The sequence below is a fragment of the Jaculus jaculus genome, chromosome X (genome assembly GCF_020740685.1).
Source record: "Jaculus jaculus isolate mJacJac1 chromosome X, mJacJac1.mat.Y.cur, whole genome shotgun sequence".
In the NCBI taxonomy this organism is placed as follows: Eukaryota; Metazoa; Chordata; class Mammalia; order Rodentia; family Dipodidae; genus Jaculus; species Jaculus jaculus.
Window position 1 is genome coordinate 152,335,528 of NC_059125.1, and position 24,162 is coordinate 152,359,689.

At 55.0% G+C, this 24,162-nt stretch overlaps 1 protein-coding gene across 2 annotated transcripts; it reads right to left on the reverse strand.

Moving 5' to 3' along the window:
• Flna (filamin A) lies at positions 1-24,162 on the reverse strand. 2 transcript variants are annotated; one of them, XM_004672105.2, is made up of 47 exons: positions 23,707-24,162; positions 20,382-20,630; positions 20,179-20,276; positions 19,944-20,091; positions 19,225-19,343; positions 18,889-18,966; positions 18,636-18,798; positions 18,351-18,551; positions 17,648-17,785; positions 17,441-17,564; positions 17,134-17,270; positions 16,840-17,033; positions 16,488-16,601; positions 16,253-16,396; positions 14,939-15,062; positions 14,690-14,850; positions 14,521-14,611; positions 14,262-14,431; positions 13,943-14,060; positions 13,557-13,819; positions 12,714-13,311; positions 12,444-12,617; positions 12,200-12,362; positions 11,960-12,120; positions 11,701-11,871; positions 11,191-11,314; positions 10,948-11,104; positions 9,391-9,580; positions 9,209-9,232; positions 6,787-7,034; positions 6,582-6,677; positions 6,340-6,442; positions 6,112-6,252; positions 5,863-5,991; positions 5,486-5,659; positions 5,226-5,387; positions 4,411-4,614; positions 4,182-4,334; positions 3,946-4,068; positions 3,585-3,851; positions 3,295-3,432; positions 2,939-3,054; positions 2,282-2,414; positions 1,464-1,640; positions 1,081-1,299; positions 797-1,000; positions 1-501 (listed from the first exon to the last, which is right to left on the reverse strand). In XM_004672105.2, exons 1-47 carry the CDS (start codon positions 24,077-24,079, stop codon positions 314-316), a joined length of 7,944 nt encoding a protein of 2,647 aa, XP_004672162.1. In that variant the 5' UTR covers positions 24,080-24,162; the 3' UTR covers positions 1-313. The 2 variants fall into 2 exon arrangements, with proteins under 2 accessions (XP_004672162.1, XP_044995769.1); XM_045139834.1 differs by lacking the exon at positions 9,209-9,232 and having other exon boundaries at positions 23,707-24,144.

A 24,162-nucleotide genomic window follows, 5' to 3' on the forward strand; every position in this document is an offset into this window, starting at 1 on the left:
CAATGGAAGCAAAATTTTATTCCTCTTGACTGGGAAAGAGGACTAGCAGGTGGTTGTGCACAGGACTCCCACCTCTCCCAGAACCAACAAAGATAGCACTGCCACCAAATGGCTTCCTCTGCCCGAGTGGAAGCCAAGAGAAGGCAGGTGAGCACAGCACGGGGCAGGGGCCATTGCGGTGATGGGGTGGCCAGGGCAGGCCAGGGTGGGGGAGGGCAGGGCTTGAGAAAGGAGAACAGGATTGCTTGGAGAGTGGGGCCAGTGTGGGGCTACTTCTCCCCAAGACAGCTACTGGCTTTCATGGGTGCCAGGTTCAGGGCACCATGATGCGGTATGGGCTGCCTGGGATATGCTCATCACCCCATTTGACCACCAGCATGTACTCCCCTTTGTCCTTGAGCAGGTAGGAGACGCTGTAAAGCCGGCTACCCACATGTTTCACCAGAATCTCCTCACAGGGTGTCCTTGGGCCGTGCACCCCCACCAGCAGCATATTGTTGCCTGAAGCGAGAGGGGGCCTCAGTCCCCTTCCTCCAGCTGGAATTGTACTGAGCCCTTCTCCCCATCCCACTTCCTCTCCTGCACCTGTTCTGGGATGACAACCTTTGTCAAAGAGCTCCCAACATCCTCCCCCTACCCAGACCACCAGAAGAAACTACCTTCTCAGGACATTTTCCTAAGGGGCAAAGAAAGCACTGAGGGCCAGATGGTAAGTGACAGCCCTACCCCTCCCAGATGCTGGCCACCCTGTTATTTCTGGCCTTGTATTTCCAAAAGTGAGAGCCAGGCTACCCACCTGCTTTACTGCAGTCTACCGTGAAGCTGCTCTTCTGGCCTATATAGGCCTTGCTCAGCCCCAGGCCCTTAGCCACCACCTTGCTGGCATCAGCAGGACTTGGGCCTGGAGTTCCATGCTGGGGAACACTAGCAGCCTTGGTTAAGGAGTCCACAAACACTGATGATGTCTCATGGAGGCTGTGGTTGCTGACAAGTCGGGGGCCTGAAGGGATGAGTGGGTAGGGCTGAAGTGCTAGAGTACCAGGTATTGGGTGGGCACCAGCAGCCTGGCCTTAGGCTTACCTGTGACCTTGGCCTTGAAGGGGCTTCCTGCAATGTGGTAGGGGCCACCATACTTGATGGAGATGAGGTAGCTGCCAGGTGCCATGGGAGTATAGGTGACACGGTAGCCCTCAGGGCACTCCTGGCAATCCATCTTCACCTTTGAGGGGCCATCGATGGTCACTGAAAGGGCACCAGCTCCCGCATTGCTTGTGTTCACGATGAACTCAGCTGGGCTCCCTGGGAGCACAGGTGGTCAGACAAAGCCTACCTGGCTGGTTTCCCGGTCCTCAGCCACCCAACATTTGGCTTGTCACTTCCACGTGCCTCCTGTCATCGACAGCTTGGAAGTAGGGCCCTAGAAGCAGCTGCGCCCTCACTCAAAGCTACATCCACGGACCTACCTGTGACACCACCTTCCAGGCCTGCTCCATAGGCGGACACCAAGCCTGGGTCCCCTCCATGCCCAGGTTCCCCAACTCGGATCTTGAAGGGGCTTCCAGGTATGTGAGTACCATTGAACTTGACATCAATCAAGTAGATGCCATTCTCTCGTGGGATGAAGCGAACAGCATACTTATCTGAGGAGCAGAAAGACATGCTGTGGGCCTGAGATTCCTTTCTGTAAGTTACAAATGGCATCTGCAGGGAATCTGCTAGCTAGCTTTCTCCATTTCCCTTGCCCCCAGTAGGAGCCTAGCAGTTCAATGAAGACCCCTCTGCTTCTTCCAGAGCTGTGCTGGGAACCCACCCAAATGACACCCACATAGCCCACTGTTGGGGCTTATTTGGACTGAAATCTTTTACAAGCAAAATGCCCACCTTGCCTCTTCAAACAGTTTACCATGAACGTCATTTTGTCTATAGATTAACCGGTTGAGAAGGGCAGGAACTTGCTTTAGGTCATGTAGCTGGGAAGGGGCAAGATTAGGTTATAAAGCTAGTGGAACTAAGCCTACGCAATGCAAGAGCTACACCTCTGCCCACAGGGGTAGGGAGCCCTATGGCTAGACTTCGCATCTCCCCCTCTGAAGACTGCTACTTCGTGCAACAGGCTTTCTCCCTAGCGGCAATGGTTGAGCTTTGGTTATCCATCAAGGGAAGGGTTTCTTAGCTGAGGGACCCAGCTTACAGTCTGTACTTCACTTCTGCACTCTGAGTCTGCTGCCTCCAGAAGGGCCAGGACAGATGGCTGGCTGGCTGGGCAGGGATAGGGCCTCACCTTGGTCAATCTCTGTGACATAGCACTCCTCCAGGGCTCCCGAGGGGCTGTGCACCTTGGCATCAATTGCCCCCTTGGCCCCGTTCAGGCTGACTGCAAAAGAGGCTGGCTGGTTGACCTTTAGCCCTGACTCCTGGAAGCACAGCAGATGCGGTTAGACAGAGTGGTTGGGGCCAGTGCAAAGCAGGAGGCCCACAGGGTCACACTTACCCATCTGGTGTCCGAGTTGGTTTAAAGAGGGAGAGCCAGAAATTTATGAGGGCAGCAAGCCACAGGCACACCTCCCAGCCCCCTCCCCCCAAGACCTGTGCTCTGCAATCACACACACCTAAGTGGCAGAAAGGGAGGGTGGCCCCACCCTGTGGGCAGCACCAAGCCCTGGCAGGCTGTCCCTCTTTAAACCTCAGCCCTGGTGCTCAAGGGGCACAGGCTTCTGTTCAAAGCCTTTAGACCTGAGACACGAGAAAAACTCCACGCGGTAGGCAAGGCATTTCCCTGCCAACCCCCAGCGTGGGCTGCACCCGGCCAGAGCAGAGGCCTGGCACCCAGAGCTGTTCTGGGCAGGTCACTTGACGTAAGTCAGGGCCTGTTCACCACAGTGCTCTGGTCTGGCCGGGCCCAGGAGCCCCTGGTAGGCAGTTTCTCTCAGTGCCTCACCTGAAGACTAGAAACAGTAAGGCGGCGGGCGTCACCAGACGGAGAAGCCACAGGCACCACGAAAGGACTGTCAGGGATGTGCTCCTCGTTGAACTTGACCGAGACCTCATAGTCACCTGGACAGGGAGAGAACACAGGCTGTGCTGGAGGCACCACATATCCCCAAGAGCCAGCCCATGGAAGGTACTCTTTCAGAAGATTCAGTGTTCATGCCTCCTGCCTTCCATGAACAGCTTAGGCAGCCCTGGGACCTCAAGGTGAAGGGCAGGAGTGAGGTGTAAGCTGTCTATAGCCACCAGAACCAACATACACTCAGGCCCCATCTCCCCCAACCCCAACCACTACTGCCCCCGTACCTGGCTCCTGGACCACATAGGCTACACCACAGGAGCCATCCTTTCGGTCCTCAAAGGAGATTTCAGCCTTGCTGGGACCCTCAACAGCAATGGCCAGGCCCCCAGCACCAGCTTCCCTTGTCCAAATGCTGAATTCAGCTGTGGGAGAGCAGTGTGTCCTCAGCGAAGGCTGATATCCTCACATCAGCACTTACAAGCATGGCCAAGATCAACATGGCCACTAACCATTTCCTCCAAACACCACCCTCCAGGCCTACCCAGGAGAGCAAAAGTTGGACCAGCTTGCCTACCTGGCACTCCAGCTTCAGCTCTCTCTAGGCCAGGGCCTCCAGCACGGACCTTGTGAGCACCTCCTTCACCCAGGGGTCCTACAGTGAACTGGAAGGGGCTTCCAGGCACATGCTGGCCTTTGTACTTGACACTGACTGTGTGCATTCCCATCTCAGCAGGCACAAACCGGATACAGTAGGTATGGTTCTCCCCTTCTACAATCTCTGCCTCATGGGTCTTGCCTGATGGGCTGGTTACCTGGGCTGTCATATCCTGGATGCTGATTTCTGCAAGTGGAAACAGACTGGTGAGTAGGGCCCTGGCTCCACCCTTGTGTTAGGGTAGCCCCGGGAATCCACTTGGGGTTTCCAAAGTCCCTACCAGGGATCTTTAGGCTGAGGTCACAGTGACTGCCAACGTTGGCCACCGAAGGGGCCCGTCTCCTGCGTGTGATGCTCTCCTTCACCCGACCCTCGCCTGTGACCTTCACAGAGAAGGGGCTGCCTGCAGGAAGGAAGTACAACTCATGTCCCACGCAGGTTACATGCTGCAGGTGGTCCCTGAGCTGTCAAGGAGGGCTGCCACAATGCAAGAGTGGTGTGGGCTGCTGCACTCACCAGGCACATGCTGGTCAGCAAACTTAATATTTATGATGTAGTTTCCAGGCTCTGTGGGGCAGTAAGTGACCCTGCACGTGCCATCCTCTAGGTCCTCTGTGTTGATGTCCACCTTGCTAGGACCCTCAATGGATAGGCTGAGTCCACCATAACCTGGGGGATGGACAACTGTAAGCTAGGATGCCACATCCAGCTGTACTGCCCCAGCTGGCAGGCCATCAATGCCTACCTGCATCTCGGGTGTCAATAATAAACTCTGCAGGCTCAAAGGTGTGACCTTCATGGAGGCCTTGGCCAGAGACTCGCACTCGGCTGGCATCACCGATCTCTGACTGACTGATCACCACCGGGATGGGGCTGCTTGCCACATGCTGTCCGTTCTTCTTCACATGCACCAGGTGCTCCCCAGTCTCCTTGGGCACGAATGAAATCCCTGGGCACAGAGCAGGACCATCAACAGAGGGCCCACAGCCTTCCTCCTTTAGTTTTCTTTTTGAAACAGTGTCTTCTGTAGCCCAGGCTAGCCTTGAGCTCACTATATAGCCAAAGATGACCAGGACTTCCTGACACTCCTACTTCCACCTCCAAAGTACTGGGATTATAGGTATGTGTCACTATGCCTGAATCTGTCTTCTTTCCAGAAACTTGCTTATTAAATTTTTAATTCATCAATTTATTTACATATGAGTATGTATGGGTACACCATGCTCTCTTGCTACTGCAAAAGAACTCCAGACACAAGTGCCACTTTTTTTTTGGGGGGGGGAGTTGGAGGTAGGGTCTCACTCTAGCCCAGGCTGACCTGGAATTCACTCTAGTGGCCTTGAACTCACGGCGATCCTCCTACCTCTGCCTCCCTAGTGCTGGGATTAAAGGTGTGTGCCACCACACCCAGCTACAAGTGCCACTTTTTGTGTCTGGTTTTACATGGGTGCTAGGGAACTGAACCTGGGCTATCCGGCTTTGTAAGCAAGTACCACCTTTGAGCCATCTCCACAACCCCTTTCCAGAAACTCTTGGTTTCCAGCCCCTTCAGCCTCTTACCCACGTGGCCATTACGCAGCCGTTTCAGCAGACAGGGCTCCTCCCGGCCTGAGGGAGGCACCACAGTGGCTGTAAGCAGGCTGAGGTCCGTTTCTGAGATGTTGATGGGGATGTCAGCAGCAGAACCCACCTTCAAGTGGGACATACGCATGGAATCGTCACCTGGTATGGGGACAGGCCATCCATCACTGTGCATCCAGCTGCAGGAGACCATGCCAAGCCTGCCACCTGCTCTCGTTCTTACTCCCCCTTCTCCCCACCTGTGACCCTGGCAGTGAAGGGGCTGCCCGGGATGTGTTGCTCGTTGTACTTGACTAGGATGCTGTAGTCACCAGGCAGCACGGGCAGGTAGGAGACACTGCATGTCCCATCCTGGTTGTCAGTACAGCTGATTTCTGCTTTGGATGGACCTTCGATGGCCAGTGACAAGCCCCCTGAAGAGAGTCACAGGTGAGGTGAGTTGGGGACCCGTGCCCGGGAACATGTCACTGAGTCTGCATAGAGGACACTTGACAGCTAAGCAAAGGCTGGAAAGCAAGGCAGGAAGCCCCACTCAGGAGGTTCTCCCTTGTCCAGCGCTTGGCCAGGTGAGGACAGCTTGGGCACAGAGCAGGTCAAGCTTCGAGCAGCTCCTCACCCTCTCCTGCATCCTTGGTGTTGACAGTGAACGTGGCAGGTTTATTGACCACTCCATGTGTGAGGCCAGGGCCATAGGCAGTGACGTGGCCACAGTTGACATAATCCACATAGAACTGCAGAGGGCTTCCTGAGGCAGGGATGGAGGCCACATGAAATAATCAGCCTCATGTCCACCTCCCACCCTATTCTCTTCTGTGAGCTGGTGGCACGGGTATGAGGTAGGGTCAGCAGAAGGCAATGGGCCTACCTGGAATGTGCATGTTGTCATAGCGGATATCCATTTCATGCAGACCAGCTTCACTGGGTGAGTAGCGCACAGTCACAGTACCATCCTTGTTGTCAGTAATGGAGGGCTGTGCCACCTTGCCCGAGGGCATCCGAACCTCCCCTGCAAGGCAGTAGATCTGAGGTCAGGGCAACTGATTGACATAGTCTAGTCTCTTTGGCATCAAGTTCCTTCCCAGGCCTCACTCACCAGTGACCTCGCCCTTCTTGATGGTGAAGGGGATAACAAGATCAAAGGGCCTCAAGCTGGTCACGTCTAGCCCATTAACACCTACCATGGGCCTCTCCGGGACCTACCACATAGAGAGATCATGTCAAGGGCTATGAGAGGGTCTGAGGTCCCTCTACGCATCTGATAGAAGAGATAACGCACTTGGCTAGTTCCAAGGGTACCCATGGGCTAGGCAAGCTGGGAGATGGGTCAAGCCTTACCCAGGTCTGCTGGCCAGCCTGGGCGTACGTATACTGTGGAGCAAGTTGCTGAGGTCGCAAAGGGGACTGTACTGTGGGCTGGTCTCCAGCCAAAGCCTGCAGAGCAAAGTGAGAGAGCTGGAGACTGTCATCACCAAGGGGCCTAGAGGGACAGACTAGGACTTTCCCAGATCCCCCTGCCCACCCATCCCTGGCCTCTTCTCACTGTCACTTGGAAGGGGCTGTTGGGCACATGCTCGCCACCGAAGCGCACACAGATGACATATTTGCCCGGCTGTGGGGCTGTGTAGAAGATGTCGAAGGTGCCATCCTCATTTTCCACCACGTCCACATCTACCTCCGAGCCATCAGGGTTGCACACGGTGCATGTCACCTTGCCTTTGCCTGCTGCCTTTGTATCCACAGTAATCACCGTCTCCTCCCCAATCTGGATAGTGGGGCCGATGCCAGCACCTAGGAGAGTAGGATGGGTCCCCAAAGGGGAGGCCAGCAGGTGAGCTGGGCACTCGCGGTGCTCCATCGACCTATTGCCCATCCAGGCCTTGTTTTGCTACCACCAAGCACAGCCAGGCCCCCGGGCCCACCCCATCCCCCCAAGCTGGGATGGTGAGTGGTTTCTCAGAAGGCAGGAAGAATTCTCCTGACCACCTCGAGCCCCTGTAAGAGGAAGGCCCAACAAGTGGCACCTGGGTACCTGGGAGGAAAAGGAAGGGACCATCCCATCCCAGCGCAAGCATTTACTGCCACCACCTCTGCTAACCCAGCCTCAGCTGGTACCATGGCCCATGCTAACAAACACCAGCACTCTGGTAGGCCCATGGCTGTCTGTGCCCCTGTGGCCTGGCCCTGGGCCCCAGCGCTGTGTGTGGACGCAGTGAGGCAGAGTCCTGCTTTAGCGTGGAGGGATGTGACATTTGCCTCCCTACCCCCAGGCCGGAAGGTGAAACTGGAGTTTTCCTGACAACTGAGAACGCTTGCTCAACCAGAGGCTTGAAGTAAGAGGCAGCCCAGCGCAGCCTGATGCAGGCAAGAGCCAGGAGCTGGGAGCAGGGAGCAGGGAGGCAGCAGGATTAGCACCCGAGCAGTGTAGCAGAGCAGGCTTGGCAGAGCAGTGGCAGCACCCAAGGGACAGGGGACAGGAGGCCCAAGCCACAGCCACCACTGCTGGGTTGCAAGGGTAGAGCATCTGAGCAGCCTCTAGGGCCCCATAGTGCCCGAGGAAAGGGAAGGGACAGTGACGTTATGATCTGGGGCTCAGCCGTGGAGGCTTGGGGGCTGTGGGCTGTGAGGCCTGGCAGCAAGAGCGCCCCTGAAGCCTGGCCTCCCACCAGGAAAGCAACCAGGTGCACCAAACGTACTTGAGCACTAAGTTCAATGGGCCACTTTGTCAGCCTGCCAGCAAACCCCCTAGTGACCTAAGGCTCATGCTGTACTAGGCTCTGTACTGGCCTTATATGTCCAGGCAGCATCTCAGGTTCTAACCCTGGCTGTCCACTATACACCCATGGTCCCCATGAGGCTTCCCGCATGCCCACCTTACACCATCTAGCTAGTAGCTTAGGCCATCTCTTGACAGCCACTTCTGATTTCCCCATTTCCCAACTCAGCCCCCAGCTAACCAGCAGGTCTTGGCCATGCCATCCTCAAAGTAGACCTGCCAATTGGGCTACCACCACTTGAAGCACCATGGCCACTGACCTGGCCCAAGCCCTCCGGCTAGGCCCCCTGCCTCCATTCCACACAGAGAAAATGAGGCCATTCCAAGTCCCTGGCCTATTCTGCCCACCCCTGCTCTGTGCACACCTGTCTTCTCAGAACCCTGGCCATCCCCTAACCCTATCCTTGGCCATGTGCCCATGTGCCAGGCCTGCAACCTTCAGAGGCACTTGAGTAGTTATAGCCTCCTATGAGCATCCTCAGGATAACCCTGGCTGAGGCAGGGAAATCTCTATGCCTAATTGGGGACTGTCTGAATAACGTCACTGCTGGGGGGATGGGGAAAGGGAGGGAAGGAAGGAGATGGGTCATAAAGTGCACTTTGGGGCTCTGAGGCTGGGCTGGGCCCCACCATGCTGGCCACCCAAGCAGCCGACACTGGCGTTACTGCACCACCAGCCAGCCCCTCCCACTCATGCACCTCCCCCCGCCGGGGACACAGAGGCCCCTGGGAGGTGGGGATGGAAGTCTGTGGATCTGACCAGGGCTAGAGACTCCCACCAAGCGGAGGAGATCCCTTGTCCCCTCAACTCATGCAGGAGCCTTGTGAAAAGGAAACCCCTGCTGCCCATCCCCGGGTGCTTCCCTGGGGTGCCAAGATCCCCAGACCCCAAAGTCCCCAATGGGGTGCCTCTTAGGATACACCCCAAAGCTCTCAGCTGCAACCCGAGTTCTCAGATGGGGAAATGGAGGCCCAGAGAGGGGAAGAGCAAGAGCATTCATGCTCAGCTCCAGAGACCTCCCTGGGCCCTAACCCTCCAGCCCGTGGCCTTGTGCACAGCCTCCCCCGCTCTGTCCTCGCCTAGAGCTGCAGCTGGAACTGTCCTGGGAATGAATTAGCAATGAAGATGAAAGGAAGCTGCCCCTCTGGGCAGGAGGGACATTGGGAATGGCCCCAGCAAGCAGCTTACCTAGCCCGTGACCTCCGATTGACACTGAGGTGAGAGGGCAGAGAGCAAGGAGAAAGGTCAGGTGAGTCACTCAAGGGGGCGGCCCCCACTCCCACACGCCGCCCCAAGCAGCGAGCCCTTGCACACAGGCACACCCAAGCCCCGTGCCGAGCGCCACGGTGGCCACTGGTGGGCTAGCTCACCTGTGACTGTGCACTTGCTGGCATCCCCAGTAGGCACGGCTCGGACGCGGTATGGGGAGAAGGGGATCTCATCACCGCCATACTTAATGAGGATTGTGTACCGGCCTGTCACATCGGGCACATAAGCCACTGTGTACGTGCCATCATGGTTGTCTTGGATATGTGTCTTCTTGGGCTTGCCTTCAGGGTCCTGTGTGACAGAGCACAGAGGAGGTTGGTCCAAGCCCAGGTAGGCTCAGGGTCACCTCGTGCCCTCCTCAAGGAGCACCAAACATTGCTGCAGTAGGGACAGCCTCTGGGCCCTCAAGCACCAATGGCTGCCCACCTGTGGCATTGTCTTTTCCTTCCCCATGGGCAGAGTCCAGAATGAGTTTGGATCCTAAGCATACATGTAAAAGCTGTTCATAGGGTCCTCACCTGTAATCCCAGCATTGGGGTGACAGAGATGGGAGAAGCCTTGGGACTCACTGGATAGCTCATCTAGCCAAATCACTGAGCTCTCCAGGTTCAATGAGAGGCTTTGTCTCAAAAACTAAGGTAGAGGGCTGGAGAGATGGCTGCAAAGCCTAAGGACCTAGGTTTGACTCCCCAGAACCCACGTAAGCCAGGTGCACATGGTGGTGCATGCATCTAGAGTTCATTTGCACTGGCTAGAGGCCCTGATGTGCCCATTCTTTCCCTCCTCTCTTTCTCTCTCTCTCTCTCTCTCATAAATAAATAAAATTAAAAAAAAATAGGGTAGAGAGCGATTGAGGAAAACATCCAACATCCACCTCTCATGTATCTATACATACATGCATACACACTGAGCAAACACACACAAAACATGTGGGCTGGGTTGCATATACAACCATTTGTGTTGCCTTTGATTTTTGTTATTGTAAAGAAACACAAGATTCTTTATAAGCTTTGTAAGATGTATACCAAACTCCAGCTTTTAATCTCTTATTCTCCCTGTAGCCCCTGCACTGTTGCCCATTACTAAAATGTATAAACCAACTTACTGTGCAAAAGAAAAAAAACTGTGCATGTGATTCCCAGCACCCCCAGCACAATACTAAAAATTAAAGACAGCAATAAAATAACACAAAAAGGGAAGCTCTCTCAACACTGAGCATTGTCTGACATAACAGGCAGGACCAGAGAGCTTGGGACCTAACCTCAGCCCAGGGCCTATGACAGGCACACTGGAAAAATCTCAGGGTTGTAACCTTATACCTAACCTGCCCTATGAGAATATTACAGGTGGGGAAGCTGAGGCACTAGAGGCTTTGGTAACATGCTTGTGTTTTTTGTTTTAGGGATTTTTTCTGGGGGAAGATAAACTTGTTTCTGTCACTGCCATCATCAAAACGTACTCACAATCTAAACAAACTGAAAGCAGCAGGGGTCCTGTCCTTCCCTGCCCTCATAGTGCAACTCCCTAGGAAACCTAGAGACCTGGACTGTCCTGCCTGACCATCTACACCTCTCACTCTAGCTGCCCAGGCCTGGCCCCCTTGCCTCTCTTCCCAGTGCCTGCAGCCCCAGTGCAGCTTGGGAAGCCAGTGAGCTCACCGTGATCTGCACAGCCAGTAGACCCTCCCCAGCATCCTTGGCATCAATGGTGAACTCCACAGGTAGGCTGGCAGGCACACCAGTGGTGTTGAGTCCAGGTCCACTGGCCTTCACCTTACTGGCATCATGTGTGGGCAGCACCTTGACCTTGAAGGGGCTGTGGGGGCAGGGTATTGTGTGAGCCATCAGACAATTCTCAGCACCTAGCTTGCCCCCACCACTCTCAGAGGCTCCTGTTCTTACCTCCGGGGTACTTCTTCTTCCCCATATAGCACTGAGATGCTATAAGGCCCTTCTCGGCTGGGTATATAGTTGACAGTCTGGGTGCCATCAGCATTGTCCACCACATCCACTGGTTCCACCAGGCCTGGCCCCAGTCCCAAGGTCAGAAGTTCAGCTGGCTCCCTGGGCCTCCACCCCTAACCCACTGGAAGGCCAGGACTGTATCTCATTATGTCTTTACTTATCCACCTCCCAATTGATTCCATGACCCTATATCATAAAACATGGATATTAAGTGCCACCTTAGACCCTTGCCCACTTGCTCTCCTACCTCATCTTTTCAGAAGCCATTCCTATCCATTCTATCCTTACCTCTAAGTTTCTGCCTGGCTCAGTGGCTACCTGAAGCTCTTCCACCAACTGCTTAAACACCTGCCCCAGTTCCATGCTGAGCCTCTGTTCTCCTTCCCTACACACGAAAGAGGATGCTGCCTTCCTGACCTCCCCGCTTCCAGGTAAGTGAACACTCACCTTTGGGCCCCTGCACTTTGACCTGCAGTGGGGCAACACCAGCCTTGCTTGTGTCCACCTGGAAGGACTGAGGGAGGTTGGCTCGGACCATTCCAGGGCTTAGACCAGGCCCAGAGCACTTGACCTTGGATGCATCTGTCACATCATGCACAGGGACCTTGAAGGGACTACCTGGGGGTTGGAAGCAGAGATCAGCTGTGTAAGTTACAGCGGGGATTAGCAGGCAGTCCTAGCCCTGCCCTAGTCATCATCACCTCACCTGGCACTTGGTGACCACCATAGGTGACATTAAGGCTGTAGGTGCCAGCTTCATAAGGGATGTATTCTACTGAGCAGCTTCCATCCTTGTTATCCATGCAGGACATCTTGGCCTCAGAAGGGCCCTCTACAGCCAGGCCCAGGCCACCAGTGCCAGCTCCCCTAGTCCAAACAGAAAGTCTGTCATTCCCTGGGGTTCCTAAACCTATGCCTATCCCTGCCTCCTCAGAGGCTCACTCACCTGGTCTCCACTGTGAACTTGTTGGGTTTGTTGGTGGTACCACTTTGGATGCCTGGCCCATGGACACGTACCCGGGAGGGATCACAGCCCTCCGTCACAGGCACCTGGAATGGACTGCTGGGCACAGGACTGCCATCATAGGTCACGTCCACAGAGTGGAGTCCTGGAAGGCAGGCCAGGTCACGAGCTGTCCTGCCCAACCCCACTCCCTGCCCTCCCTAAGGGAGCACCAGCACATATATACCTTCCTCATATGGTGTGTACTCCACTTTGTATGTGCCATCACCACAGTCCTGCACATAGGTCTCTGTCAGGTTACCTGAGGGGTTCGCTACACGGGCCTTGACATGTGGCCCTCCTGTCTGTGTGAGAGCCCGGGCATCCACACTAAACTCTGTGGTTGCCTCTCGGAAGACACCTAGAAAGAGACAAAGTGAGGAAGCTGGGGCTCCAGGGACCCATGCTCCCTCTACCAGCCCCCAACCCCTGTGTATCCCATAGCAGTCTTCCTTACCTTGGCCCTCAACCCCAGGCCCATAGCACTGGACGCCTGAGGTGTCCACTGCAGGCTCCACCTGTAGCTTGCTGGGGAAGTTGGGCACAGGCTGCCCACCATACTTGATGGTAACAGTGTAAGCCCCAGGGCAGAGAGGAATATAGGTGATGGTATGTGTGCCGTCACCATGGTCCTGAATGTACACCTCAGCTGGCAGTCCTGCCTCAGAGCAGATCTCAATGGTCAGCTCTGCACTGCCTGCACTTGAGCAGTCCACTTGGAACTGGCCCACCTCACCAGCAGTGGCCCGCTCCAGCCCAGGGCCTGAGCACTTCACCTTGGAAGCATCAAAGCAAGGAACTACATGGGCCTTGAACGGGGAGCCAGGGATGTGGGTGTCAGCAAAAAGGATGTTGATGTTGTAGTCCCCAGGTTCAGTGGGCACATAAGACACAGAGCATGTGCCATCCCCGTTGTCCAGGCACTCAAGCTGTGCTTCGCAGGGGCCTTCCACAGTCAGGCCCAGGCCACCAGTGCCAGCACCCTTGGTGTCGATGGTAAAGCAGGCAGGGGAACCTGCACTGCCCCCCTGTAGCCCTGGTCCAAATGCTTTCACCTGAGGGAAAAAGGACTGTCATGATCTGCTACCAACCCAACCCTCTATCTGTGTCCCTTCTGCCCTGACTTTCCTCCCCCACCAAACAGGGATATGATAGGCACAAGCTGACTAATAACTGGGCTATCTATCAATCAACCATACAGACAGAAATGACAAAGGATAAGGATAAATCTGAAGGTGGGGCACCCTCTAGGCCTTCACAATGGACTCCACTACCCTTAGAGCCTCTCAAACCAAATTACCTTGCTAGGCTTGGTGGGGGCCACAGCTTCCACAGGAAAGGGGCTGCCAGGCACGGGCACACCGTCATAGGTCACCTCCACCTCATAGGGCCCCTCTTCACGGGGCACAAAGCGCACCACACTATTATCAGCTCCCAGGCCTGGCTCCACCTTACAGGGCACTGCTGCACCTGAGGGGCCCACAATCTTGGATGCCACTTTGCCTTGGCCACCTGCACCCTTTGACTTCACTGTGAACTCCTGGTCTTTGCCAACATCCACTTCTGTTGAGACGATGAAAGCAGAGAATCAACCATGATACCCTGCCTTATACAGCCCCTGGGGCAAACCTCAGGCTGGGTGAGGCTAGGTGGGGTTAGTAGTCCTCAGTGATGATGGGTACTCACTGTCGCCAAGGCCAGACACTTTGATCTTGCTGAGATCCAGGCTTGGAGACACTCCCACTGAAAAGGGGCTCTTGGGAATAGGATCCCCTCCATAAGTGACATTGATACCTACTGGTCCCTGAGAGAGGTACAGAAGGGTGGGGATCATCAGTGAGAACCTTGATGTCTCTGGACTACAGCTACCCAGCTCAGTCAGAGTGTTCTGAGATACCAGCTCTGCTCCTCAAGGCCCTCATAGCAGCTCAGCTTGCCCACCAGACAAGGAGGCCCAGACTCAGACTACAGTGGATGGGGTGGCCACAGGGGTCAAGATAGCTACCTGCTGCACAGGAGTGTACTTGACTGTGTAAGTATTATCGTGGTGGTCAATGATGTCCACATCTCTCACTGCGTCCCCTTTGGCCAGCCCTGAGAACTGGACATCCAGCTTGCCTTTGCCAGCAGCTTTGGCATTGACCGTGAAGTGAGTGGGTTTGCCAAGTTCAACACCTGAGGAGAGAGCAACCACACAGGGGCACGCAGCCCTGAGCTCAGCACCCTTGATACCTCTTACCCTCCCATAGGATACCTGTCCTTACCAGTGCGACTCAGGCCAGGACCCTCAGCCTTCACCTTGCTGGCATCATGGGAGGGCTCTACTTTGACCCGGATGGGACTGGTAGGTGTGGCCTGCAGGTGATGAGAAGAGTTAATGAAAGGAGTACCACAACACCCAGAAATCTAGGGGCTAAAAGCAATAGCATGTACCTGGTCAGCAAAAAGGACCATGATGGTATAGCTGCCAGCACCACGGGGCGTATATTTCACTGTGAAGGTATCATTGTCATTGCGGATGATATCAAAGTCAATGTCAGCCTCCGTGGGACCCACCACTCCAGGGGCACACTTGATGCCGATGCTGACATCACCTGTGGTGGAGAGGAGGAGCAGAGGTTAGGACTTTGTGTGAACAACCCACTCAGTTCACCTGTCCTCCCACTCAAGGCCAGGCCTTACCCTGGCCAGCCTCTGTGCAGTCCACAGTAAAGTAGGTGGGCTCATGGGCCTTGAGCCCAGTCTTGGCCACTCCTGGACCATACACCTTGACCTTATTTGGATGGCTGCCAGCTCCGACATTCACCTGTAGGGCACAGGGGCAACTAAGTACCAAAGCATAATAACCCCATGGAAAGGGAGGCGATAAGAGGCTCTCTCAGCTACTGATGATAGATAAACCAAATGGTTCAGTGGCCTTAAGTATGGATCACGTGATGCTGTGATTTCACTCTCAGAACTACCCAAGAGAACTTAACCCCTAGGTTCACACAAATGCTTGTACCCAAATGTTCCTAGCAAGGCTGTTCACAATAGCACCAAAATTTAAAAATACACCCTATAGCTGGGCGTGGTGGTGCATGTGTTTAATCCCAGCACCTGGGAAGTACAGGTAGGAGAATGGCTGTGAGTTCAAGACCAGCCTGAGACTACATAGTGAATTCCAGGTCAGCCTGGGCTACAATGAGACCCTACCTTGAAACAACACAAGAAAAAAATTCCTATAAGTCAAGCACAATGTGTTCCATCTGCACAATGAGATATTATTCAGCTTTTAAAAAAGGAAGGAAGCACTAATTCATGCCACAATGTGGACAAACCTTAACATGATGCTCAGTAAAAGCCAAAGATAAAAGATCACATAATATAGACTCCATCAATGCGAAAGGCCCAGACAGGGCAAACCCATAGAAAGCATATTAGTGGTTGCCAGGAGCAGAGGAAAGGGTGAGTTGGGAGGGTGGGAGTGTCTTTGGAGGTGATGAAAATGTCTTAAACTTAGGCTGTAGTGGTAGCTCTCAACAACTCTGAATATACTAAAAGCCACTGAGTTGTCCATTTTTAATGGGAGTGATAACAGTATACAAACTTTCTCATTAAAACTTCTGTAGATGCCAGGTGTGGTGTCAAAAGCCTTTAATAATTCTATCACTTGGGAGGCAGAGGTAGGAGGATCTCTGTAAGTTTGAGGCCAGCCTAGGACTACAGAGTTGAGTTCCAGTTCAGCCTGGGTAAGACCCTACCTCAAAAAAAAAAAAAAAAATACAATAAAACAAACTTCTAGCTGGGCGTGGTGGCGCACGCCTTTAATAACAGCCCTTGGGAGGCAGAAGTAGGAGGATCATTGAGTTTGAGGCCACCCTGAGACTACATAGTGAATTCCATGTCAGCTTGGGCTAGAGTGAGACCCTACCTTGAAAAGCCAAAAGAATAAATAAAACTGTAAAAACAAAGGGGCTATGGGAAAGTAGGCTGAAGGCCCATGGTCTGGCTTACCCGGAAGGGGCTGTTGGGGATGCTGACGCCTCCCCAAGACACCATGGCTGTGTGTTTCACTGGCTTCCTGGGCACATAGGAACAGCTGTAAGTGCCATTGCCATTGTCCTTGACAGATGCCTCCACAGGGCAGCCCTCATTATCCTACAAGGCAGATATAAACAAACAGTCTGTCAGCCAGGGCCCAGGCCTGGATGCCCACCTACCCTGCCCCCAACATGGGTGGGCACCATACCTGGACTTGAACTCGGAGAGGGGCTTTCCCTCCAAGCTTGGCATCTACTGTGAATTCGGCTGGTTTGTTGACAGCTACACCAGTCTTCTCCAATCCAGGCCCACGTGCCTTCACCTGGTAAGAGACCCACCAGCTTTCAGGAGAACAAGTCAAAGCCACCATAACCATAAGCCAAGCAGGGCAGCCAGGAACATGGGGGCAATAGGAGCATTGGACAAGTGATACCAGCCAGGGACCGGGTCTGGGCCCAGGATCCCAGGCTAGCTGACCAAATGGGGCTATGCCCACCCTCAGTGGCCTTCCCAAACAGAAAGAGGAGGCAAAACTCAGGTCAGTCCTGTGTGCACTTTACCCTGTCTGGGTGGAAGTCCTGGGGTGCTTCACGGATGTCTGCCATGAAGGGGCTAAGACGGATGTCCTCACTGTTGCACAGGACATGAACAGCATACTCGCCAGCCTCCTGGGGCCAGTAGCGCACATCACAGGAACCATCCCCCTTGTCATCACATTCGATCTTGGCCTGTGATGGACCTTCCACCGAGAAGCCTGACAACAGACACGGGTCCCGTTGGTGCCCTGGAACCTCAAAGTAGACTTCCCTTGCCACCCTCTGCTCCAGATACCCACACTGAAGCCTCCAACTTACCCAGGGTGCCCACGTCATCACCAATGGCCTCTACTACGAAGTCTGCTGACTTGCCAACAACACCGCCCTCCAGCCCAGGGCCCCAGGCCCGCACCTTCTGATTGCCACACTCAGTGCCCACCTTCACTTCGAAGGGACTGCAATTGGGAGACACATACAGGTGAGCACTGAGGGGTGCTGCCCTGCACAGGAACCACATTTTACCCAATAGCGATGAGCCAGGCTGGAAAGCAGCCAGACTTCATCATCACAGGAGAGGACTTGGAGTATGCAAAGCAGGAGTGGGGGAGCAGGCTGGGAGCCTCACCTGCGGCCAATGTTCTGGCCACCCCATGTGATGGTAACGGTGTATGTGCCAGGAACTGTGGGGTAATACTCAAAGCCATACACCCCATCCCCTAGGTCCTTCTGCTTTATGCGCTCCTCACCCTCTGCAGAGACAAGGAAGAACTCAGGCCTTCCCAGCCATGACTCTGGGGTTGCCACCACCTACCCCAGCCCAAGACCAACTTACTGGGGCCCTTCACAGTGACCTTCAGCTCCCCGCTGCCAGCGCCCTTTGTGTATACCTTGAAGTCAGCTGTCTCCTTCACCCGCACACCCTTAGGCTGGAGGCCACGACCAACAGCCCGGCAGGCAGCTGGGTTACAGGCTGTAGGCATAGGGGTCAGCTGAGCTGCTAGGAGATAGGACTGGGTTCCCCTCCCTTGCCACCCACAGGACCAGGCCATTGGGACTGGAGAGTCCCTTAAAGCTTAGCCCAACAGGCTGGTGAGGCACATGCAAAAAAAGAACTGAAATAAGCCATGACCCAGAACTTGCATCACAAGCAGGGACATGTATGTGGCAGGCCTTCTCTCGCCTGCTTGGCACCAGCCAACACCCCCACCCAACCCTCCCCACCCGGAGGAAGATGGATCCAAGTACCGTTGACCCTGTGGGCAGAGCAGAGAGCAGCAGGTTTCTAGACAGCTGGAGCGAGCTCTTCCGAAGGTAAAAGCATGGAGAGGAGAGATGGAGAGGGCCGAGGAGAGGAGGAGGAAGAAGGGCCCCAGCAGAGGGAGGAAAGACAGCACGTGCCCAGACAGTGGAAGCCAGAGACCAAGGGCACCCGGGCAAGGGCTGGAGTGGGCCGGCCCCAACAGCTTCCCCCTCCCACAGGAGGCCTCAGCCACACCACCATACTGGGCAGGGGGGATATTCAGAACCAGGACTACCTTGGCCAACAGTGACAGTGTAGGGGCTGCGAGGGATGGGCACACCAGCGAAGGTGACATGCACTGTGTGGATGCCCTCCATGGTGGGCTGGTAGCTGCAGCGATACGTGCTATCACCCCGGGCTTCCAGCTGAGGCTCGACTGTGCCTTTCTGTCCTGTAGGGTCCTGGATGACAACCTCCACCTCACCCATGCCAGCTCCTGTCCCAAGGGAACAGACTCAGCTCCAGGGCTCCAGCACAACTCTCCTCCAAGTCTGGCTGAGCCCCAGCAGCCACCTCTCACCAGCAGTGAAGATCTCAAAGTAAGTGGTCTTGTTGGCGATGTTGCCGCTGGGCTCTAGGCCAGGTCCCTGGGCAGTCACTTTGCTGGCATCACCCTGTGACTTGTCCACATATACCTCAAAGGGACTCTTGGCAATATGTTGGCCAGCAAACAGCACAGTCACCTGCTCCCAGGTGGTACAGACAATGAGGATGAGGTCTGGGCCCTCCAACTACCCATTGCTACCAGCCTCCCTTATCAACCAAGGGCTCACCTTATGAGTCCCCGTCACTTCAGGGACATACCAAACTGAGAAGGTACGGTTCTTGTCATTATTGGCAGTCACCTTTGCCTGTAGTGAGAAGGAGCCCATAAGTCTCCGTTAAAAGCCCACACTTAGCGGGGTGTAGTGGTGCACACCTTTAATCCCTGCACTTGGGAGGCAAAGGTAGGAAGATCACTGCAAGTTCGAGGTTCAAGGCCACCCTGAGACTACATAATTAATTCCAGGTCAGCCTGGTCTACAATGAGACCCTACCTCAAAACAAAAAAAGAGCAGCCCCTTCCAAAACAGGGCACAGGATCCTGACCTGACAGCAGGTAATCCTACCTCCTCCTGGTGTCCGGCGGGGTCCTCCACATATACCAGCACCTCTCCCTGGCCAGCACTTCGGGTCTCCACAGTGAACTCTGCCCGCTTCTTTACCATATTGCCTGTGGGCTCAATGCCTGTGATGGGAATGTGAGGGAGCCATGGGCCAGCTGTTAAGAGCCATGGTGTCATCTCTCTAAGCTCTGTTCCCAGAAACTGAAGCAGTAGCAGGGCCTGTCAGAAGTAGCAGGGACACAGAATTCCAGCCCCTTTCCCTCTGCAGGCTCCATGCCCTTTCCTCCAGCCAGACACAATTCAAGCCAAGCAGGTTGATTCAATGTAAACCCTAGTATGTTGAGTCTGGCCTCAGGACCCAGCTGTGCTCTTGCCACCAGAGCAGGCCAGTGTCTGTTCTCTAGAACAGTCTGGTTTGCTACACTTAGTTCCCAGCCCCTTGTATCTTAGTGATCCTGGTTCATGTCCAATTATAGAAGAGCAGCCCACTGGGTACCCCCTTCCTGAAGAGGCTGCCCGCAGGCTGGTGTAACTTAAGGAACTTACTAGTATTCTTGTCAGGTAACCAGTTCTGATCAGCTCTGATCCACTCCTACTTCCTCAGAAATGCTATTTCATCACTCGGCTGCCATGACCCAAGACTGCTTAGCACTCAATTTCACTGTTTACTATGTCCCATGGAGCCAGATGTCAGCGCCCAGACCCTCCAAGGAACACCTCACCTGGCCCATAGGCTCGGGCTTTCTTTGGGTTCAGTTTGGGCCTCAGGGGAGCCCCTGGCTTCAACTTGGCCTTAGGGAACTGGGACAGGTAGGTCATGACTGAATGCTCATCCACGTTGGGGTCCACAATCTCCTCAGGGGTGATCACCTATCACAGGTAGAAGACAGGAGCCATTGGGCCTCTACTCACTGTGAACCCTATTCTAGCCTTAGAAGGGTCCAATCAGGGGCATACCTGAGGAATGCCCAGCCAGTCATCAGCCTGTTGCATGGCTTCCCTTGCATTGTTCACAGGCTTGCTCGCATCCCAGGAGTCCCAGTCAGGACACAAGCCTATAATACAAGGAAGGCTGTGCTATGAGTTGGGGAGCTAGAGGAGCCCCCTTCCAGGCCACAGACAACCTCAGCCCCAGTGTTCCCCACCTCCATGTTCCTCACCTGGGGCACAGCTATCCACAAGGGCCCCCAGAGCCCGGCCACTCTGCCAATCCCGACTAAAATTGGTAATGGGCAACTGCGGCAGCTTGTTCTGGATCCAGCCTAGAAGCCTCTGTTTGGGGGTCTGCTTCTTGGCCTCCTCATCCTCCTCCTCATCCCACATGGGCATGGAGATGGAGTAGTGCAGGATCAGGGTCCAGATGAGGCCCAGGATCAGCTTCAGGTTCCCATCCACAATGGCCTTGCTGTCTGTGGGGCAGCAATAGGCAGTCAGGGGATCCCCCACCAAGGCCATGGAGGAGAGCACCCACAGGCTGAGAGGCTACTCTCAGACAGTGGAGCCACGGTGTGGTGGCACAGCAAGTCCCAGTTAGGAGGGAGAGGCCCACTCCCAGCTAAGGGTGTTAGTCAGGCACCATCTGCCCAGAGCCTCTGAAGGAGAACAAGGGGATGGTTAGAGGTAAGGGAGACTTCTATGGGGAGAGGAAACACCCACAGACACATGGTGACACAACAGTGCAGTAACGGGGCACTGCCAGAAGCTCTGAAGGCTAGGAAGCGGGGTAGAGCTCAAGGGAAGGCTCCCAAAGTCGTCTGGAGAGTGACTGCAATGAACACTTTGCAGCTGCTCAGGTCAGGACCTATCCCCTCATCTCCAAATAGCTCTGGGAACTGGGAGGAGTGACCCAGTCTCCACTGGCCTAGAAACTAGGGCCCCTGACCTCAAGCTGGGCTGGGGCTGAGGAAGAGGAAGGCTGAGTTGGCAAAGAGTGGTTAGGAAATACAACTGCTTCTCTAGAGTGGGGAACAGCGAAGCAGGGGAAGTGGAGGTGGGCAAGGATTCTTGGGTGAAGGGGTGAGAGTCCCACCCCTCACCACTTCCTTGTCCCCTCAACCAAGTTAGGCATTTAGGAGGTGCCAGAAGGAGGTTGCAGGGCTGCTTTGGGGGAAGGGCAGTCGTTAAAGAACCACTGTTGATTCTGACTCACTGGGACCTGTAGGGAACTGCTGGGGGTGACGGAAGATTCATTGTGGAAACCCCTATAGACCAACTAGAGGAAGAGGAAAATTAGAGTGGGGCTGGGTGTGCCTGACTCTGGTGCCAAGGGCCTGATTAGGAGCTCCAGTTGCAGAGGGTTTGGGTGGGGTCCTCATGTCCCGCTGCTTCAGCAAAACCTGCTCTGCTGCCACCCCACTACATGGTTCCCTACTTGCCACCTAACGGGCCTTAGGTCTCAGGCAGCCACCAGCCTTACCACAAGGGAAGTGGTTAGGGCTGGCACCCTGAATATCCATCACCAAGGCAACCTCTCAGCCCCACCCAAGGCTACCTCTGGGTCTTAACATCCTCAAGGCTGAGTGGCTTAGGGTGGGCAGGGTTTTCTAAGAGCTCATCTTTGGAAACCCTGCTGGCTTCCCTGTAATCAGAGAATGCTTATTTAGTGAGTCAATGGTTGGGATGAAAACTAGACAAACATCAGTAGAAGGGCTGGAGAGTGCCTGGGATGAATGTTTGGCGGCGGCTGACCTCCAAGTTCAACAGGCAGCACCTAGAGTACCAACTGAGCTTCTCAAAGTAGAGTGACCTTCCCCATTCCTAAAAGTGTGGGTTCTAGTACGAGGCTGCTTTTCATTCTCCCAAAAGGTGTGAGAATGGGGAAGGGAAGCTCAAAGACCAAAGACATAAGGCCCATACCCTGAACCTTAGGTCCAGCACACAAGCCCCCGCTAGGCTGAAGGTCCTCACTGATCTCCAGGGGAAGGAGCCAGGCCAAGTCCACCATCCCTATCAAATAATGAAGTGCCCTACTCTGGTCCATATTAGGCTGCTGCATGCCAGCCACGTCCCCCTCTCTTTCCTCTCAAGAGAAGGGGAGGACCAGGGCCCAGCGTTGGGAGACAGCCTGGTTAGATGGCTCCTCCCCAACCCACCCCCTTTCCCCAGCCCCTGGGCTAGCCAGCCCCCTCCCTTCCCTAATCACTGCTGCTTTCCAACATTTTTTTGCCTTATATGGCAAAGCTCTGGGAACTAGGCCTGCTCAAGCCAGCTCACAAGAAGGAGGGGAGAAAGGAGGAGGGAGGAGACCCCCCCTAAAGAGCTGGGGTGTGGCCTGCCTCCCCACATCCGGTTGCCCCCCCCCAAGACTCAGAAATGACTCAGCTTGGCTAGACTGAGGCTAGAACTGGGGGGTGGGCCTCCATACCTCCACTGGCACGCCTCTATGGGCATTCCAAAGAAAGAACTTGGCTTTTGGAACCTTCTCTGAGTGGTCAGGGGAACTGAATCCTCTTGGGTTTAACATGTGCAACTCTAGGGCCATAAGGATAACTAGAAGGTCCTTTTTGATTATGAAGAAGAGATCCATTCCCTTTCTACTCGCCCTGATCCACATTCCCAAGTCACCAGTTCTGGTGTGTGTCTGTGGGCAGCCCCTATTTGAGAAAATCCTGGGAAGCTACAGTGTGTCAGGCCAATGGTAGCCTCTCCGGTTCAGTGACATGGTTACTGGGCTGGCATTAAGCCCATTGCACACTACAGCACCTTTCAGACAAGCTCTGCACTCTAGATGCAGAAAACCCAGGCCTACATGGAAGCAAGAGTTTGGCACATGACAAACAGCAAAGCTGGTGTCCAAACAGACTACAGCCTGGTGCCTTCATTCAACCACTCCCAACTCACCTAGAAGGCAGTTTTGCTAGCAATGTTTTCTCCCTGTACTTACACCACTAAGTTCCCCAGGAGAAATCTAAACTTGGGGTTGAAACCATCTCCAGTGGGGCGGCGCGTGGGTGGTGGGGAGCACCATCCAGGAACAAAAATTGAGAAAGCTCTAGACAACAGGAGCCACAAGCTGCGATCTCCACTTTAGAGCTACATGAGCACCTGAGGGGCCTCTCTAAATTGCTGTAGGGGAACAGCCTGGGCATCCGCTGCTTGAGGATGGGGTGTGTACTGCTCGGGGATGGGGTGCGGCACTTAGGGCCAGGGGCCTGGCCAGTGCCTGCCCCACCAGGCCTTGTCCCACCACGGGTGCAGCGATGGGGGCGCGGCCTATGGAGGACGTGAGCTCAGCCTGGGCGCAGGCCAGCTGGGTACAACGGGCGGGGGCGCGTAGCGGTTCGCACGCTCGGCAGGCCAGTCTGCGCGCCTTTGTTCTTCAGGACCGCGCGGAGCGGGGCAGCTGCTGGGGCCCAGGAGTACCCTTAACTGTGTGGCGACTAAAGAGGGGAATCTGGGAGGGAACTTCCAGGGGGAAGGGGAGGAACAATACGTGGTGCCCTCACCCCCGCCCGCGCGGTGCCCCAAAGCGGTCCGCGCCCTCACCAATGGACACGAGCTTGATGCTCTCACGGTCCAGGAACTCCAGCGCCACCGACACGTTTTCGAGCTGCATCTGGCGGAAGGTGGGCCGCTGGTTGTGCTTGCGGTGCATCTTCTTTTGGCTGAGTACTTCGAGCAGCGCGATGAGCCGCAACCCGTCGCTCAGGTCCGTCTGCAGATTGGCGATGCGCTTGCTCACGCATTTGAGGTGCTCATTGCACCAACGCGTGAACGTATTTTGTTGGATTTTCTTCCACGGTGCGTCTTCCGCCAGATCTTTCTCCGTAGCCGGCATCTCGGCGTCCCGCGTGTCGGCACCGCCTCCCGGAGCCGCGCCCGCCGCGCTCTGGCCGGAGCGGGAGTGGGAGCTACTCATTTTGAGGCGCGAGGAGCCGGGGGGCGGTGCTGCAGCCTTGGCGAAGGGACGTCCCTTTAATTAAAGCTGCAGGCACGTCAGCG

Bases quoted from the DNA above. Each gene is read 5' to 3' on its own strand.
- Flna (XM_004672105.2), bottom strand. From the start codon at position 24,079: ATGAGTAGCTCCCACTCCCGCTCCGGCCAGAGCGCGGCGGGCGCGGCT. The intron at 13,820-13,942 runs GTGAGTACCCAT...TCGTCTCAACAG, and splicing joins AGTGTCTGGCCTTGGCGACA to AAGTGGATGTTGGCAAAGAC. The intron at 502-796 runs GTGGGTAGCCTG...CTCTCGCTTCAG, and splicing joins GGTAGACTGCAGTAAAGCAG to GCAACAATATGCTGCTGGTG.